Below are 16981 nucleotides of genomic sequence, written 5' to 3'. Positions count from 1 at the left end.
TGCATGAGAATTTTCTCACGCAGTGGTGCCACAGTGGTGCTACTTAGCTGATGTACTCCGGTGACCTCTCACGGCAGCGCAGTGATACACTGTGGGAGGATTACCTCCTATCAGTGTATCACCGGAGGCCGGGTAGAGCAGTCTCCCAATGTGACTGTTCTACACATGAGATTATCATGGGACCATCTGGATTACCTGGATTACGGCGAACAGGGAGTATATGTTGGTTTATTATTTTATTTTTGTTGCAGGAGATGCAGGCGTTGGGGATTATGTGTTTGGTATGATTGTTTTTTTTGTTTTACAATTAAACACAATTGCCGGATGATGGGACTACTGTCCCATCATCAGCTGATGCAGTAGACATAGCCGAATGGGAGTAGTAGTCCCATAAGACGAAAACTGGCTACACACACAGACACCCGAGACAGACACCTGCACACACAAACACAAACAGAGACACCCGCAAGCAGCCGCAGACACCCGCATAGACACTCGCGCACACACACAGGCGCACACACACAGACACCCACACACAGCCGCAGACATCTACAGATACCCACACACACACAGACATCCATAGACAGACACGCACATATTCTCCGCTCACACATATTCTCTGCCCACACACTCTTCCTCCTTCCCTTCTGCAGCATTTTTGGCACGCAAATCTGCAGCAAATCCGCGGATCTTTTTACACCTGCGGTTTGGCTGCGTATTTGACTGACTCAATCAATGTAAGTCAATGGGTGCAGAAATGCTGCAGGCCCGCAAAAAGAATTAACATGTTGAGGAAAATAAAACACTGTGAATCAGTGTGGAATTTTCCGCAGCATGTGCACACCAATTCTAGATTCCCATTGATTAACATTGCTTGAGCACTCCTTTGTGGATGTGGTGCAATTCTGCACAGAAAAAGCACTGTGGATTCACAACAAATCCCCAACGTGTGCACATAGCCTTAAGGTACCTTCACACTAAGCGACGCTGCAGCGATACCGACAATGATCCGGATCGCTGCAGCGTCGCTGTTTGGTCGCTGGAGAGCTGTCACACAGACCGCTCTCCAGCGACCAACGATGCCGGTAACCAGGGTAAACATCGGGTTACTAAGCGCAGGGCCGCGCTTAGTAACCCGATGTTTACCCTGGTTACCATCCTAAAAGTAAAAAAAACAAACGCTTCATACTTACCTTCCGCTGTCTGTCCCCGGCGCTCTGCTTCTCTGCTCTGGCTGTGAGCACAGCGGCCGGAAAGCAGAGCGGTGACGTCACCGCTCTGCTTTCCGGCCGCTGTGCTCACAGTGAGTGCAGGAAAGCACAGCGCCGAGGGACAGACAGCCGAAGGTAAGTATGAAGCGTTTGTTTTTTTTACTTTTAGGATGGTAACCAGGGTAAACATCGGGTTACTAAGCGCGGCCCTGCGCTTAGTAACCCGATGTTTACCCCGGTTACCAGCGAAGACATCGCTGAATCGGTGTCACACACGCCGATTCAGCGATGTCAGCGGGAGAGCCAGCGACCAAATAAAGTTCTGGCCCTCTAGCCCCGACCAACGACATCACAGCAGGATTCTGATCGCTGCTGCGTGTCAAACTAAACGATATCGCTAGCCAGGACGCTGCAACGTCACGGATCGCTAGCGATATCGTTTAGTGTGAAGGTACCTTTATTCAAAACTGAAGATAAAGATTAAACAACAACCACAAGATGGATTTGATCACCCAGGTATCACTTTAATCAGTATAACGCCCCAACCTGACACTGTCTGTAGTTTACTGTGCACAATCCTGCTGACAGGTTTACTTAAATGCTATCCAAACATATGAGTGTTTCCATTGGAAAAGGGTAAGGCAAAATGCGCTTTGACAGGATGACATACATACCTGTGGGGTCAGTATTTTATTTTTCCTGTTATTTTGCATGTGACTGTATTTATATATTGTCATCATTGTACCCAACTGCATGACATACCCATGTAAATGTATTACTTTGCCATTCTGCACATATTTTTCATGTCTCCTATATAGTGTGTTCCCTTCTGTTTGTCCTATACGGTCTTTATTTATTGCTCTTTTATGGGTGTAAGATTTAATAAAGTGTTTACAATAAGAGTTGAATGTTGTGTAGCTTTTGTATAAATGTGCAGTACTTTTTCCTAGGTACGTAGCTGTTCATACTGAGCTTTGAGGTGTCAGATGCTGATCTGAATGATGTGATGAAGCAATATCTGCTGGGTGACAGACACCCAGACACATCTAATATCGGAGCGCACACACCACCTGCCTCCTAAGTTCCTCACTTACAGCGGATCTCCAGATGACATTTAGAAACAGTACAGTGAAATTCAGATCTGACATTTTACAAGGACAGTAATTGCATTAGCAGTATCTTGGTTGCCATGGTAACAGCGGTAGCCTGGTCAGAAGTTTCTTCCCATTGTCCAATGAAACAATAACTAGTCTGAATCCTGTTAAAAACAACCCGATCTCACTACATACTGGTGACTGACACATGTACTACTGTAAGGGTACCGTCACACTATAACATTTCGATCGCTACGACGGTACGATTCGTGACGTTCCAGCGATATCGTTACGATATCGCTGTGTCTGACACGCAGCAGCGATCAGGGATCCTGCTGAGAATTGTACGTCATAGCAGATAGTTTAGAACTTTCTTTCATCGCTGGATCTCCCGCTGTCATCGCTAGATCGGTGTGTGTGACACCGATCTAGCGATGCGATCCAGCGATGCGTTCGCTTGTAACCAGGGTAAACATCGGGTAACTAAGCGCAGGACCGCGCTTAGTTACCCGATGTTTACCCTGGCTACAAGCGTTAAACTAAAAAAAAACAAACAGCACATACTTACATTCTGGTGTCCGTCAGGTCCCTTGCCGTCTGCTTCCCGCACTGTGACTGCCGGCCGTAAAGTGAAAGCAGAGCACAGCGGCTGTGCTTTCACTTTCCCTTTACGGCCGGCAGTCACTGAGTGCGGGAACCAGACTGCAAGGGACCTGACGGACACCAGAATGTAAGTATGTGCTGTTTGTTTTTTTTTAGTTTAACGCTTGTAACCAGGGTAAACATCGGGTAACTAAGCGCGGTCCTGCGCTTAGTTACCCGATGTTTACCCTGGTTACCCAGGGACCTCGGCATCGTTGGTCGCTGGAGAGCTGTCTGTGTGACAGCTCCCCAGCGACCACACTACGATTTACCTACGATCACGGCCAGGTCATATCGCTGGTCGTGATCGTAGGTAAATCGTATAGTGTGACGGTACCCTAAGTAAATCCAGGCACATCTAAAATGTCAGATCTAAACAAACTGCAATATGTTTCCTGATTCAATGCTGCTGCAATCATCCATTGTTGCTTGTCTCTGGCCCTGACTACTCTCCCACAATCACATACAAGTGACATCATGTGACCCATCTACCAATCTCCGCCACATCACACAAAGTCAGCATGGACAATATACATTTCAAGACCTTTGATTGGCTGCTGTGATAAAGTGGCTGCTAGTCACTTGGGCATATAACTGGCCACAACATGGTTAAGGTCACGTGCACACATTGTGGAAAATTTGGCTACAAATGCTAAACAAATTAGCCCAGAGCCAGAGTTTGCATGTGTTACTTGATATCATTGTGGAACTGATGCGAATTTCACCATAATCCATCACTGCGCACTGAGCTGGGTGAAATCCACAATGAAAATCTACACAGATTTCACATTTCAACATGTGAATAGGATTTTGAAAACTATTTATTTGTATTAGACAGTAAACTGCTGCAGAATTTGTGACAAGTCAATTTGCTTTAATATCTTGGATTTGGAGAGTACATTTTTGGAATTGCCTACAGAGGCCAAGATTTTTCTTTGTAGGTTCAGATAAATGGGATCATGGTTGATGGCAGCCCAGCATCACTATTAGGGTAAGTTCACAATAGGTGTTTTTTCATAGTTTTTTTCTGCAGCAAAACCTGATCACTTGAAAGGAAAGAATCTACAGAAAAAAAGCAGGTTTTCCTTGGTTTCACTTGTGTTTTTGATGCATTTTTTGGCCTGCTACCTTTGTCTCTTCTTGTGCATGCTGATAAAGTTAGAGTGGGAAATAAAAGTCCTATTGCATTGAATCGGGTTTTGGCACAAAAAAAATGCAGCAAAACCTGATACCTGTGTTTTTTCACCACACATTCAAGTAAATGGGTGAAAAACACTGAAAAAACACCGAAAGAAGTGACATACTCTATGTCCCAAAAACATGCAAAACACAAAATACTGATGACAAAAAACATGTGTGCATGAGATTTCTGAAATCTCATAGGCTTTTTTTGGTACTGTAAAATGCAGATAAAAATTAGCATACATAAGCAGCAAAAAAAAGAAAAACAGCAAAAATCGCCTAGTGTGAATTTAGCCTTAATTTTAGAACTCTGCTGAAAACTGTTCCTGTTTCCTGTGCCCACAGCCACCTAGGCATCTTTATTAAGTACTATTCCTGCTGCAGTGAATAAAGCACACTTCACAAGACAGGAAAGATATATATATATATATATATAAATATATATATATATATATATATATATATATATATATATATATATATATATATATATATCTTTGTACCTTTCAACTGCGACACTTCTAATGTGGGGTACCTAATTATTTGTACTAAATGTCCAACTGGGGGTCTGTATGTGGGGGAGACAGGGCAAAAGCTCAGAACAAGAATGAATTCTCATCGCCACACAATAAGAGAAAAAAGAATGGATCTACCTGTGGCAATACATTTTTGTCTCCCAAATCATAACACTATGGAAATGAAATTACTTGTGTTAAAAGGTAGCTTCAAATCTCAGAGAGACAGAAGAGTATGGGAATATAAACTGATGACGACCTTCGACAGTCATAGTGCAGGAATGAATGTGTCGCATGGATTTATGTCTTTTTACATCAACTAAGGAACTTGCCCCTCAGACTATGAAGGGTCATCACAACACAGAACCAAACCCCAATCAGAGGACAATAAAACATTCCTTATCTAAGAACGGGTCCAATATTTATGGACATAACTGTTTATCACTCATGGTAATTCTGCTTCATGTCACCTGTCTTATCCATGTTTTTTTTTTCTGTGCATAAATATGTGATTCTTCAGAATTTCGTTTAGTCTTTGCCTGATGAAGAGACCTGTGTAGTCTCGAAAGCTTGCAATTTGTTACCATCTTTTCAGTTAGCCTTAAAAGGTATCAGCCACTGAGGACTCTCAATTCTAAATAGTTCACAACACATTCCTTCATAGTACAAAGGGAGTGGGAAGATGGTGACCTTATGCTGACACCTGCGCTCCCTATCACCCTAGTTGGGTCCTCCACCCCGCCGGGAAAGGTCAGAGAGGCCCGGCGCCTGCACATTGCAGTACTTTGCTCTGCCCTCAACAGGGTAGACAAAGTACGCCTGCGCAGGAGCCTCGGCATGAAAAGAAGACTGACATCGTATGAAGATGGGAGGCACTGGACCCAGACCGCGACCCCATCGGACCGGACCACATTGGGATGGCCCCCCCCCAGGTGAGTATAATCTAACGTCTTTTTCTTATCTTGCAGGTTGCATCGGGGCTTATCTACAGCATTACAGAATGCTGTAGATAAGCCCCTGATGCCGGTGGCCTTAGCTTATAGGCCAATTTTGGGGTGACAGAATCCCTTTAACAAAGATGGAACTATAACCATCTCATAAAGATGTCCAGACTGTCCACAATAGTTAACATCTAAACACTAGCGTCTTCTTATGAGAATGGTTGAAGAAAATTGACTTACAAGTTTACTGCAGTTAGCTAAGGAAATGGGAATCCAAACCGTAGTGAGCATTTTCTGTAACAATGTACTACCCAGCAGAGGAATGGCATGTATGGATTTCGTCCATGAAGAAAGACTCTCCTAAAAAATCCACGCACAAGAAAGCTCCACTTCAATTTGCCAGGACCCATGCTAAAAAATCTGGAGACTACTGGGACTTCATACTTTGGAGTGATGAGACCAAGATAAATGTTTTTGAAACTGTTGGCTTCAAAACTGTATAGTGTCGTAAAGGTGAGGGGTATAAATAAAAATGCCTTGTTCTGGCTTTAACCCCTTCCCGACCCATGACGCCACGTAGGCGTCATGAAAGTCGGTGCCAATCCGACCCATGACGCCTATGTGGCGTCATGGAAAGATCGCGTCCCTGCAGATCCGGTGAAAGGGTTAACTCCCATTTCACCCGATCTGCAGGGACAGGGGGAGTGGTAGTTTAGCCCAGGGGGGGTGGCTTCACCCCCTCGTGGCTACGATCGCTCTGATTGGCTGTTGAAAGTGAAACTGCCAATCAGAGCGATTTGTAATATTTCACCTATTATAACGGGTGAAATATTACAATTCAGCCATGGCCGATGCTGCAATATCATCGGCCATGGCTGGAAATACTAATGTGCCCCCACCCCACCGATCGCCCCCTCAGCCCCCCGATCTGGCCGGTACACTGCTCCGGCTCCCCTCCGTCCAGTGCTCCGCTCCCCCCCGTGCTCTTGTCCGCTCTCCCCGTGCTCCAATCACCCCCCCGTGCTCCAATCACCCCCCCTGCACTCCGATCCACCCCCCCGTGCTCCGTTCCACCCCCCCTGCCCCGATCCCCCCCCGTGCTCTCCCCCCACCCCATCATACTTACTGATCCTGCCGGGCTCCGTCCATCTTCTCCCTGGGCGCCGCCATCTTCCAAAATGGCGGGCGCATGCGCAGTGCGCCCGCCGAATCTGCCGGCCGGCAGATTCGTTCCAAAGTGCATTTTGATCACTGAGATATAATCTATCACAGTGATCAAAATAAGAAAAATAATAAATGCCCCCCTTCCCCCTTTGTCACCCCCATAGGTAAGGACAATAAAAAAATAAAGAAATTTTTTTTTCCCACTAATGTTAGAATAGGGTTAGGGGTAGGGGTAGGGTTAGGGGTAGGGTTAGGGGTAGGGTTAGGGGTAGGGCTAGGGGTAGGGCTAGGTTTAGGGTTTCGGTATGTGCACACGTATTCTGGTCCTCTGCGGATTTTTCCGCTGCGGATTTGATAAATCCGCAGTGCTAAACCGCTGCGGATTTATGGCGGATTTACCGCGTTTTTTTCTGCGCATTTCACTGCGGTTTTACAATTGCGATTTTCTATTGGAGCAGTTGTAAAACCGCTGCGGAATCCGCACAAAGAAGTGACATGCTGCGGAATGTAAACAGCTGCGTTTCCGTGCAGTTTTTCCGCAGCATCTGTACAGCGATTTTTGTTTCCCGTAGGTTTACATTGAACTGTAAACTCATGTGAAACTGCTGCGGATCCGCAGCGTTTTCCGCAGCGTGTGCACATACCTTTAGAATTAGGCTATGTGCACACGGTGCGGATTTGGCTGCGGATTCGCAGCAGTGTTCCATCAGGTTTACAGTACCATGTAAACATGAAAAACCAAATCCGCTGTGCCCATGGTGCGGAAAATACCGCGCGGAAACGCTGCGTTGTATTTTCCGCAGCATGTCAATTCTTTGTGCGGATTCCGCAGCGTTTTACACCTGTTCCTCAATAGGAATCCGCAGGTGAAATCCGCACAAAAAACACTGGAAATCCGCGGAAAATCCGCAGATAAAACGCAGTGCCTTTTACCCGCGGATTTTTCAAAAATGATGCTGAAAAATCTCACACGAATCCGCAACGTCGGCACATAGCCTTAGGGTTAGGGTTGGAATTAGGGTTGTGGTTAGGGTTAGGGGTGTGTTGGGGTTAGGGTTGTGGTTAGGGGTGTGATTAGGGTTATGGCTACAGTTGGGATTAGGGTTAGGGTTGTGATTAGGGTTATGGCTACAGTTGGGATTAGGGTTAGGGGTGTGGGGGGGTTAGTGTTGGAGTTAGAATTGAGGGGTTTCCACTGTTTAGGCACATCAGGGGGTCTCCAAACGCAACATGGCGCCACCATTGATTCCAGCAAATCTCGTATTCAAAAAGTCAAATGGTGCTCCCTCAATTCCGAGCCCTGACGTGTGCCCAAACAGTGGTTTACCCCCACATATGGGGTACCAGCATACTCAGGATAAACTGCGCAACAATTACTGGGGTCCAGTTTCTCCTGTTACCCTTGTGAAAATAAAGAAATGCTTGCTAAAACATCATTTTTGAGGAAAGAAAAATGATTTTTTATTTTCACGGCTCTGCGTTGTAAACGTCTGTGAAGCACTTGGGGGTTCAAAGTGCTCACCACATATCTAGATGAGTTCCTTGGGGGGTCTAGTTTCTAAAATGGGGTCACTTGTGGGGGGTTTCTACTGTTTAGGCACACCAGGGGCTCTGCAAACGCAATGTGACGCCCGCAGACCATTCCATCAAAGTCTGCATTTCAAAAGTCACTACTTCAATTCCGAGCCCCGGCATGTGCCCAAACAGTAGTTTACCCCCACATATGGGGTATCACCGTACTCAAGAGAAACTGGACAACAAATATTGGGGTCAAATTTCTCCTGTTACCCTTGGGAAAATTAAAAAATTCTGGGCTAAATAATTATTTTTGAGGAAAGAAAACGTATTTATTATTTTCACGGCTCTGCATTATAAACTTCTATGAAGCACTTGGGGGTTCAAAGTGCTCACCACACATTTAGATAAGTTCCTTTCGGGGTCTAGTTTCCAAAATGGGGTCACTTGTGGGGGATTTCTACTGTTAAGCCACATCAGGGGCTCTGCAAACGCAACGTGACGCCCACAGAGCATTCCATCAAAGTCTGCATTTCAAAACGTCACTACTTCACTTCCGAGCCTCGGCATGTGCCCAAACAGTGGTTTACCCCCACATATGGGGTATTAGCGTACTCAGGAGAAACTGGACAACAACTTTTGGGGTCAAATTTCTCCTGTTACCCTTTGGAAAATAAAAAATTGCAGGCTAAAAGATCATTTTTGAGAAAATAATTTTTTTTTTTATTTTCATGGCTCTGCGTTATAAACTTCTGTGAAGCACTTGGGGGTTCAAAGTCCTCACCACACATCTAGATTAGTTCCTTTGGGGGTCTAGTTTCCAAAATGGGGTCATTTCTGGGGGATCTCCAATGTTTAGGCACACAGGGGCTCTCCAAACGTGACATAGTGTCCGCTAATGATTGGAGCTAATTTTCCATTTAAAAAGCCAAATGGCGTGCCATCCCTTCCGAGCCCTGCCGTGTGCCCAAACAGTGGTTTACCCCCACATATGGGGTATCAGCGTACTCAGGACAAACTGGACAACAATATTTGGGGTCCAATTTCTCCTATTATCCTTGGCAAAATAGGAAATTCCAGGCTAAAAAATCATTTTTGAGGAAAGAAAAATTATTTTTTATTTTCATGGCTCTGCGTTATAAACTTCTGTGAAGCACCTGGGGGTTTAAAGTGCTCAATATGCATCTAGATAAGTTCCTTGGGGGGTCTAGTTTCCAAAATGGGGTCACTTGTGGGGGAGCTCCAATGCATAGGCACACAGGGGCTCTCCAAACGAGACATGGTGTCCGCTAACAATTGGAGCTAATTTTCCATTCAAAAAGTCAAATGGCGCTCCTTCCCTTCCGAGCCTTACCATGTGCCCAAACAGTGGTTTACCCCCACATATGAGGTATCGGCGTACTCAGGAGAAATTGCCCAACAATTTTAGGATCCATTTTATCCTGTTGCCCATGTGAAAATGAAAAAATTGAGGCTAAAATAATTTTTTTGTGAAAAACAAGTACTTTTTCATTTTTACGGATCAATTTGTGAAGCACCTGGGAGTTAAAAGTGCTCACTATGCATCTAGATAAGTTCCTTGGGGTGTCTAGTTTCCAAAATGGGGTCACTTGTGGGGAAGCTCCAATTTTTAGGCACACGGGGGCTCTCCAAACGTGACATGGTGTCCGCTAAAGAGTGGAGCCAATTTTTGATTCAAAAACTCAAATGGCGCTCCTTCCCTTCCAAGCCCTGCCGTGCGCCCAAACAGTGGTTTACCCCCACATATGAGGTATCAGCATACTCAGGACAAATTGGACAACAACTTTCGTGGTTCAGTTTCTCCTTTTACCATTGGGAAAATAAAAAAATTGTTGCTAAAAGATAATTTTTGTGACTAAAAAGTTAAATGTTCATTTTTTCCTTCCATGTTGCTTCTGCTGCTGTGAAGCACCTGAAGGGTTAATAAACTTCTTGAATGTGGTTTTGAGTACCTTGAGGGGTGCAGTTTTCAGAATGGTGTCACTTTTGGGTATTTTCAGCCATATAGACCCCTCAAACTGACTTCAAATGTGAGGTGGTCCCTAAAAAAATGGTTTTGTAAATTTCGTTGTAAAAATGAGAAATCGCTGGTCAAATTTTAACCCTTATAACTTCCTAGCAAAAATAAATTTTGTTTCCAAAATTGTGCTGATGTAAAGTATACATGTGGGAAATGTTATTTATTAACTATGTTGTGTCACATAACTCTCTGGTTTAACAGAATAAAAATTCAAAATGTGAAAATTGCGAAATTTTCAAAATTTTCGCCAAATTTCCGTTTTTATCACAAATAAACGCAGAATTTATTGACCTAAATTTACCACTAACATGAAGCCCAATATGTCACGAAAAAACAATCTCAGAACCGCTAGGATCCGTTGAAGCATTCCTGAGTTATTACCTCATAAAGGGACACTGGTCAGAATTGCAAAAAACGGCAAGGTCTTTAAGGTCAAAATAGGCTGGGTTATGAAGGGGTTAAACACCTACACTGAGCAGTGACTTTCGGAGCACCAAGCAAGCACTGGAGCCATCTTGGCAAGGTCAAAAACTGCAGAAGACGGACCGCAGCGGTGCTGCGAGCGATGAAGGAGTTGGCTGTTGAGTACAATACTTGGGGCAGGTAACTTATTAGTGACACCATTCCAGCAGGTAAAATAAATATTGGAGTGGTGCTTCAACGAAAATGAAAGGGGTTCAATAAAGTTGAAGGAGACCTCAGAGTGCTATACAGATCTTTTCAAGGCAATCTAAGGCTTTGCAGTACTTGCCAATCGTTATGAATTGAAGCAAATCTAATTTTGTACAAAAATTCTGTAAGCTGGCAAATTGAAACTTGAGAAAACGCACTCATCTTTATTAGAAATGCATTAAATAACTTAAACATTCTTATAAAAGCATTCGTTTTCTATTTTAGCATTAGTATTAAACTCAATGGCACAATCTATATTATCCAATACTGCTTCTGTTGCTTCATTCACACGTCTATGTTGCAAGTACGTGTTGTATCCGTTTTTTTTCACGGATAAAACACATACCCACAAGAATAAAAAGGACAAAATCTATGGGTCCGTGAAAAACGCGTGCTGTCCATATTTAACATTGCAAACAATAGGAGAAGCTTTTCAATGTATTAATTTATCCATACATGAACAACACTGATGACACACTGATGGTAAAAACAGACACATGGACCCACTGTGTGAATAAGGCTTTTAGGGTTCTAAGGAGTTACACCGCCGGGCAAGACGTTCCAGAGTCTAGGCCGATGCAGAAAAATGTTGGCTCTACTCTTTTTGGCACATGATGTTATCTACATAGCACAAGCATCTCATATGTATGGCAGATGGTTACAAAAGGTCAAACATCCCACAGCTGACAAAAAGCTGGGAGAAACTGACAAACTAAATATACAAAGCTCTGAAAACCAAAATAACAGGTCTAAGAGGCAAGAAATCTGAGTTATTTAATAACTCCTGGCAAGATAAAATTGTCATTATTTTTGCTATCTTTATATAATGTTTGATTGAAGATCAAAGACTGATATGTTAGGGTATGTGTCCACGTTCAGGCTTGCTTCAGGATTTGGTCAGGATTTTATGCAGGTAAAATCCTGACCAAATCTGCACGTGAGATCACTGGCAGGTCACCTGCAGTGTTCTGGCGTTTTTTGCTCATTGTAGCAACATGCTGTGTTCAGAAAAAACGTGACGCATGTGCGTTTTTGCGGCAAACACGCATGCGTTTTTTCCTGCACAGTGGAGACGGGATTTCATGAAATTCCCTCCACCATGCTGTAACATCTGGACGCTGCGTTTTTGACGCTGCGGAAAAACGCAGCGTCAAAAACGCAGCGTTTCCTGAACGTGGAAACATACCCTTATTTTTTCTTTGGGCTCGCTCACACGTGCGAATCAGATTCCACTCGGATCAATTTTCTTCTATGGGGCAGTGCTGCTTTTATCATACATGTCAACATGAGAAAAAAAAAAAATCACAGCACGCTCGAGTTGCTGCACAAATCAGATGGTGCACACCCATTCAAGTCTATAGGTGCATGGAAATAATCAATTGCATTCGGATGACATCTGAGTGCATTCTGATTTTCGCGCACTAACAAAGGAGAAGATGGAGAAATTATGTTCTCCATCTCCTCCTCATCTGCGCTACGAGAATCAGATCACACTAAGCTGAAACTCTGAGCAAACGCAGATAAGACTTTGATCAGAGTGTCATTCCCATAGATCCGATTCTCCCAGAGGAAAGAAGCTACTCTCGGGTGACCCTGGCCTCACAAAGATAAACTGTTGGCTTTATCAAAGATCTGACTCCAATTTTAATATCTATTTATGCTCCATCAAATAGAATGTTAAATGAATCATGATTAAATCACTTACGATATTTAGAAGCGTCAGAAGATACTTCTGCACATATTCTTTTCCATGAAATCGGACAACTGAGTCATCAACTCCAAGCAAGACTTCAATGTTGTAATCATGGTCACTCGCATGTCTTCGACTTCTTTTTCGAGTGCTGTTGATTTGCTCTTCAATACCGTCAACGATATTTTCCAGAATATTAGTGCCAAGGTATCCAGGTTCTGAAAACAGAAAATCCAGAATGTAAGACTATGAAATGTATTTTGACCACTTAGTTTAACGAGGACCTGTCACTTGCTAAATAAAATTAGTTTAATACCTTGTAAAAATACCGAGCTCCCACGATTCTCATGCTCTTTTCCATTTTGCACTACGTCACTGCATTGCAGAGATATTAACATTAGTTGTCTTTCTTTTTTTTTAAATTCTTTATTAATGCACGAAATTATAACAAAACATTTTTGACATTGAAAAGTGTCACTTGCAGTAATAAAATAAACCCTCTTATGACAATAACATCATACGGCATCAAAAAAGTGAAAATGCACTTACTTTCATTGCTTTTTTAAAGCAAAATGTGAAATCTTTTGCTAGTGGTTCAGCTGGGCGTTTCTTCAGAGTCTTCCCTGGGGGGCGTACACTTTCACCCCACCCTTCCATACATGGCCAATCACAGTTCAGCAGTGTCTGAGACTGCTAGGTCAGCTGCCAAGCTGTGATTGTCTGAGTCTTGAAAGTAGGAGTGAAAACGCACACCCCCAGAGAAGATGCTGAAGAAAGGCCCAAATGAACTACAAGCAGAGATTTCACATACTGCTTGTAGTAAGAAACAAATGAGAATATCTACTCAATGGAGTGACACAATATTAAACTGGAAAAAAGGGCAGAATCATTGGAGATCAGGGATTTTTACAAGGTATGTAACTTAACTTTTTTTTTAGCACTTTACAGATCTTCTTTAAGCTGAACCTACTGATGATGAGGCTCAGACATTCAACAACGTCATGAAATACAGTTCTCTAACAAGCTCTCTCTTAAAAAGTGCAATTCCACAGGTTTTTTTGTTTTTTTTCCATGTTTATAAAATGCTAAAACTGACCAGCCATTAGGATTGTCCAGGTCATTACGAGTTCATAGACACCAAACATGTATAGGTTCTTTTTATTTAAGTGGTGAAAAGAAAATCCAAAATTTGTTTTAAAAAAAGGCGCCATTTTCCGAGACCTGTAGCATCTCCATTTTTTGTGATCTTGGGGTGGGTGAGGGCTTATTTTTTGTGCGCCAAGCTGACGTTTTTAGTGATACCATTTTGGTGTAGCTACAATCTTTTGATCGCCAGTTACTGCCTTTTATTGCAACATAGCCGCGACCAAAAAACGCAATTCTGATGTTTTTGAATTTTTTTTCTCACTACATCGTTTAGCGATTGGGTTAATTTTATTTCTATATTGATAAATCGAGTGATTCTGAACGCCGCAATACAAAATATGCGTATGTTTTATTTTATTTGAATGGGCCGAAAGGATGATTATTTGTACTTTTATTTTTTTTTATTTTTAAATATTTTTTAAAACTTTTTTTAAAAATGTTTTTGCATGCTTCAATAGCCTCCATGGGAGACTAGAAGCTGCAGTACTTTGATCTCCTCTGCTACACACAGGCGATGATCAGATCGCCAGTGTCTAGCAGAAATGCTCCGTTGCTATGGGTGGTGCTAAAGGCAATCTGGCAATGACATCCATAGAGGTCTGCTGAGACCTCTGGTTGTCATGTCAACCTATCGGTGACCTGAGATCATGTGACGGGGTCATGGATGTGTGGGATTAGCAGCGCATTTCCAGTAAGCGCAAGTTAAATGCCACTGTCAGAGATTAACAGCGGTATTTAACTAGTTAACAGCTGCAAGTGGATCATAATTCCACCCATGGCTGTTGCAGACACGTCAGCTGTATAGATCAGCTGTCATGTGTCCGGAAAGGTGCGGGCTCAGCGCCGGAGCCCGCACCAAACAGGGGGAGTCCGGTATCAGTGTACTATTACGCTCAATGTCGTAAAGGGGTTAATAAACATGCTGAGAGAGAAAAGATGTGGATGCACAAATATCAAATATCACCAAGACTAACCTGGGTCCTATGCATCCTGAAAGAAGTGGTCCAAAACCAAATTTGAATTTTAACCTAAATGTCTAATCTATTTAATTTATTAATCAAATCATTTTTTCTAAAACACTTGAGTTAAACATTCCCTATGGTATACGCTCTACTCCATCTTCCTAACTATTTTTTTCTTCCATTCAGATGACCGTTCATTTGAAAATCACCAGAGCATGATGGGTTACTCAAATAATACCTCATTAGGGGGTTGAGGCTTTGGTGACTTCTGCAGCTGATTTCCACACCCTGAAACTAACAATCAGCGACCTACGTTTCTTTGGCTGGGATAGTCCCTGCTCTGCTGTCCCTGCGTAAGTTGTCAATTAACATAGTAACATAGTTAGTAAGGCCGAAAAAAGACATTTGTCCCTCCAGTTCAGCCTATATTCCATCATAATAAATCCCCAGATCTACGTCCTTCTACAGAACCTAATAATGATACAATATTGTTCTGCTCCAGGAAGACATCCAGGCCTCTCTTGAACCCCTCGACTGAGTTCGCCATCACCACCTCCTCAGGCAAGCAATTCCAGATTCTAACTGCCCTAACAGTAAAGAATCCTCTTCTATGTTGGTGGAAAAACCTTCTCTCCTCCAGACACAAAGAATGCCCCCTTGTGCCCGTCACCTTCCTTGGTATAAACAGATCCTCAGCGAGATATTTGTATTGTCCCCTTATATACAATTCTGATGCATACTTGGCATACAGGTAGACCAGGAACCAACCCAGCATCCTAAACAGGCTTCATAGTGAAGTTATTAGTGACGTTTGTTTCAGGGGCTGGGCTTGTATCTGCTCTCCATTCGTGCAACATTCTATCCTTTTCGATGCGCACTTACAATGCGCTCTATTGCCGGCTTGTCACTTCTCATTGGAGTCGGCAAGGAAGCGCTCAGTGTCAAAGGAACAGAGACCAGTGAGTAGGGCACACCCACTGAGCATGCATTGGAATGGACATGTAACACTTGCTCAGTATCGCAAAGACTAGGCCAGCCCCTGAAACGGACGCTACTAATGAGTAGAGATGAGCGAATATTTCAATATTTGGTTTGGCTCACGATCGTCGACTTTGCAATATTCGCTAATTAAATCGTCGATTTAATCACCAAATATAGCTAACATACACAGCACAAAAGACGATGTTTTCCATGCTATATGACAGCGTGGGAAACACCGGTGTTGCGCTTCTGATCGGCGGTGAAATAAACCGCCAGAGAGCCGCGGTTTCCACGCTGTCAAAAGACAGTGTGAGCATTCAGCTGTGATCAGAGGTATAAAGTTTACCTCCAGTCATTGGTGTCAGCTGATGGGTCTACAGCTCCCATCAGCTGATACATGCTGCCGCTAATAACAGTGAGAGCAGGAGGGGCGGATGGGAGTATTCATCAACCACTCCTGCGCTGTAAAAAAAAAAACAATAAAAAAAAACTGCGTGGGTTCCCCTGTATTTTTGATAACCAGTCAGGCAAAACTCACAGCAGGGGGCTGAAACCCTCAGCTGTCAGCTTCAGCAAGGCTGGTTATTAAAAATAATAACTCAAGAATCCAGTTCAGAATCCATCCTGGATCCATATCGGTTAGGAAAACTAAAAAAAATGGTGGCTAGTTTGGTGTTGCTGTGGACGCCACTTTGGCAGTGACAGTTGCGCCACCGCCTCCCGTTACTGAAACAGGTTTCTTTAGGAGAGGTAAGCACATGGCTAGATGCTTTCAAAAGCGTAGCCGAAAAGAGGTATTATATCCTTTGACAGCAGAGCTGGTGGCTATTTGGTCTATTCCACCAGTGGTAGATACACTGGTATCTCGCTTATCTAAATTGACCATTCTGCCTCTTGCTGAGATTGCCATGCTTAAGGATCTCTCAGACAGGCGTATAGTGTCTGTGGCGAAGTCCACATTTGAGGCAGCAAGATTGCCCTTTGTCCAGCCTTTTCTGCTACTTGGATTTCCAAGGCAGTAATTTTGTCAGCTAGATGTTTGCGACAAAGTTTCTTAGCTGGTTTCCAGAATCTAGGATTAGCCGAGATCGTTAATCAAATTGCGCAGACAGGGAAGTATCTCTGTTCAGCATCTTTAGATGCAGTGGAATGCTCTGCCAAGGCGGAAGGTTATTATGTCCCAAATGACTGCATGCTGTGGCTCAAGGTTTGTAGGGAGGAGTTA

At 43.4% G+C, this 16981-nt stretch overlaps 1 protein-coding gene across 1 annotated transcript in view; it reads right to left on the bottom strand.

Moving 5' to 3' along the window:
• LOC138675535 (A disintegrin and metalloproteinase with thrombospondin motifs 2-like) overlaps positions 1 to 16981 on the bottom strand; it is a 705150-nt gene that overhangs the window by 481547 nt on the left and 206622 nt on the right. Inside the window, exon 4 of the mRNA XM_069763862.1 lies at positions 12683 to 12885. Within this exon, the coding sequence (XP_069619963.1) occupies positions 12683 to 12885 (203 nt within the window). The remainder of the gene's footprint in view (positions 1 to 12682; positions 12886 to 16981) is intronic.

The sequence above is a fragment of the Ranitomeya imitator genome, chromosome 4 (genome assembly GCF_032444005.1).
Source record: "Ranitomeya imitator isolate aRanImi1 chromosome 4, aRanImi1.pri, whole genome shotgun sequence".
Lineage (NCBI taxonomy): Eukaryota > Metazoa > Chordata > Amphibia > Anura > Dendrobatidae > Ranitomeya > Ranitomeya imitator.
This window is presented reverse-complemented; position numbering and strand designations above follow the sequence as displayed.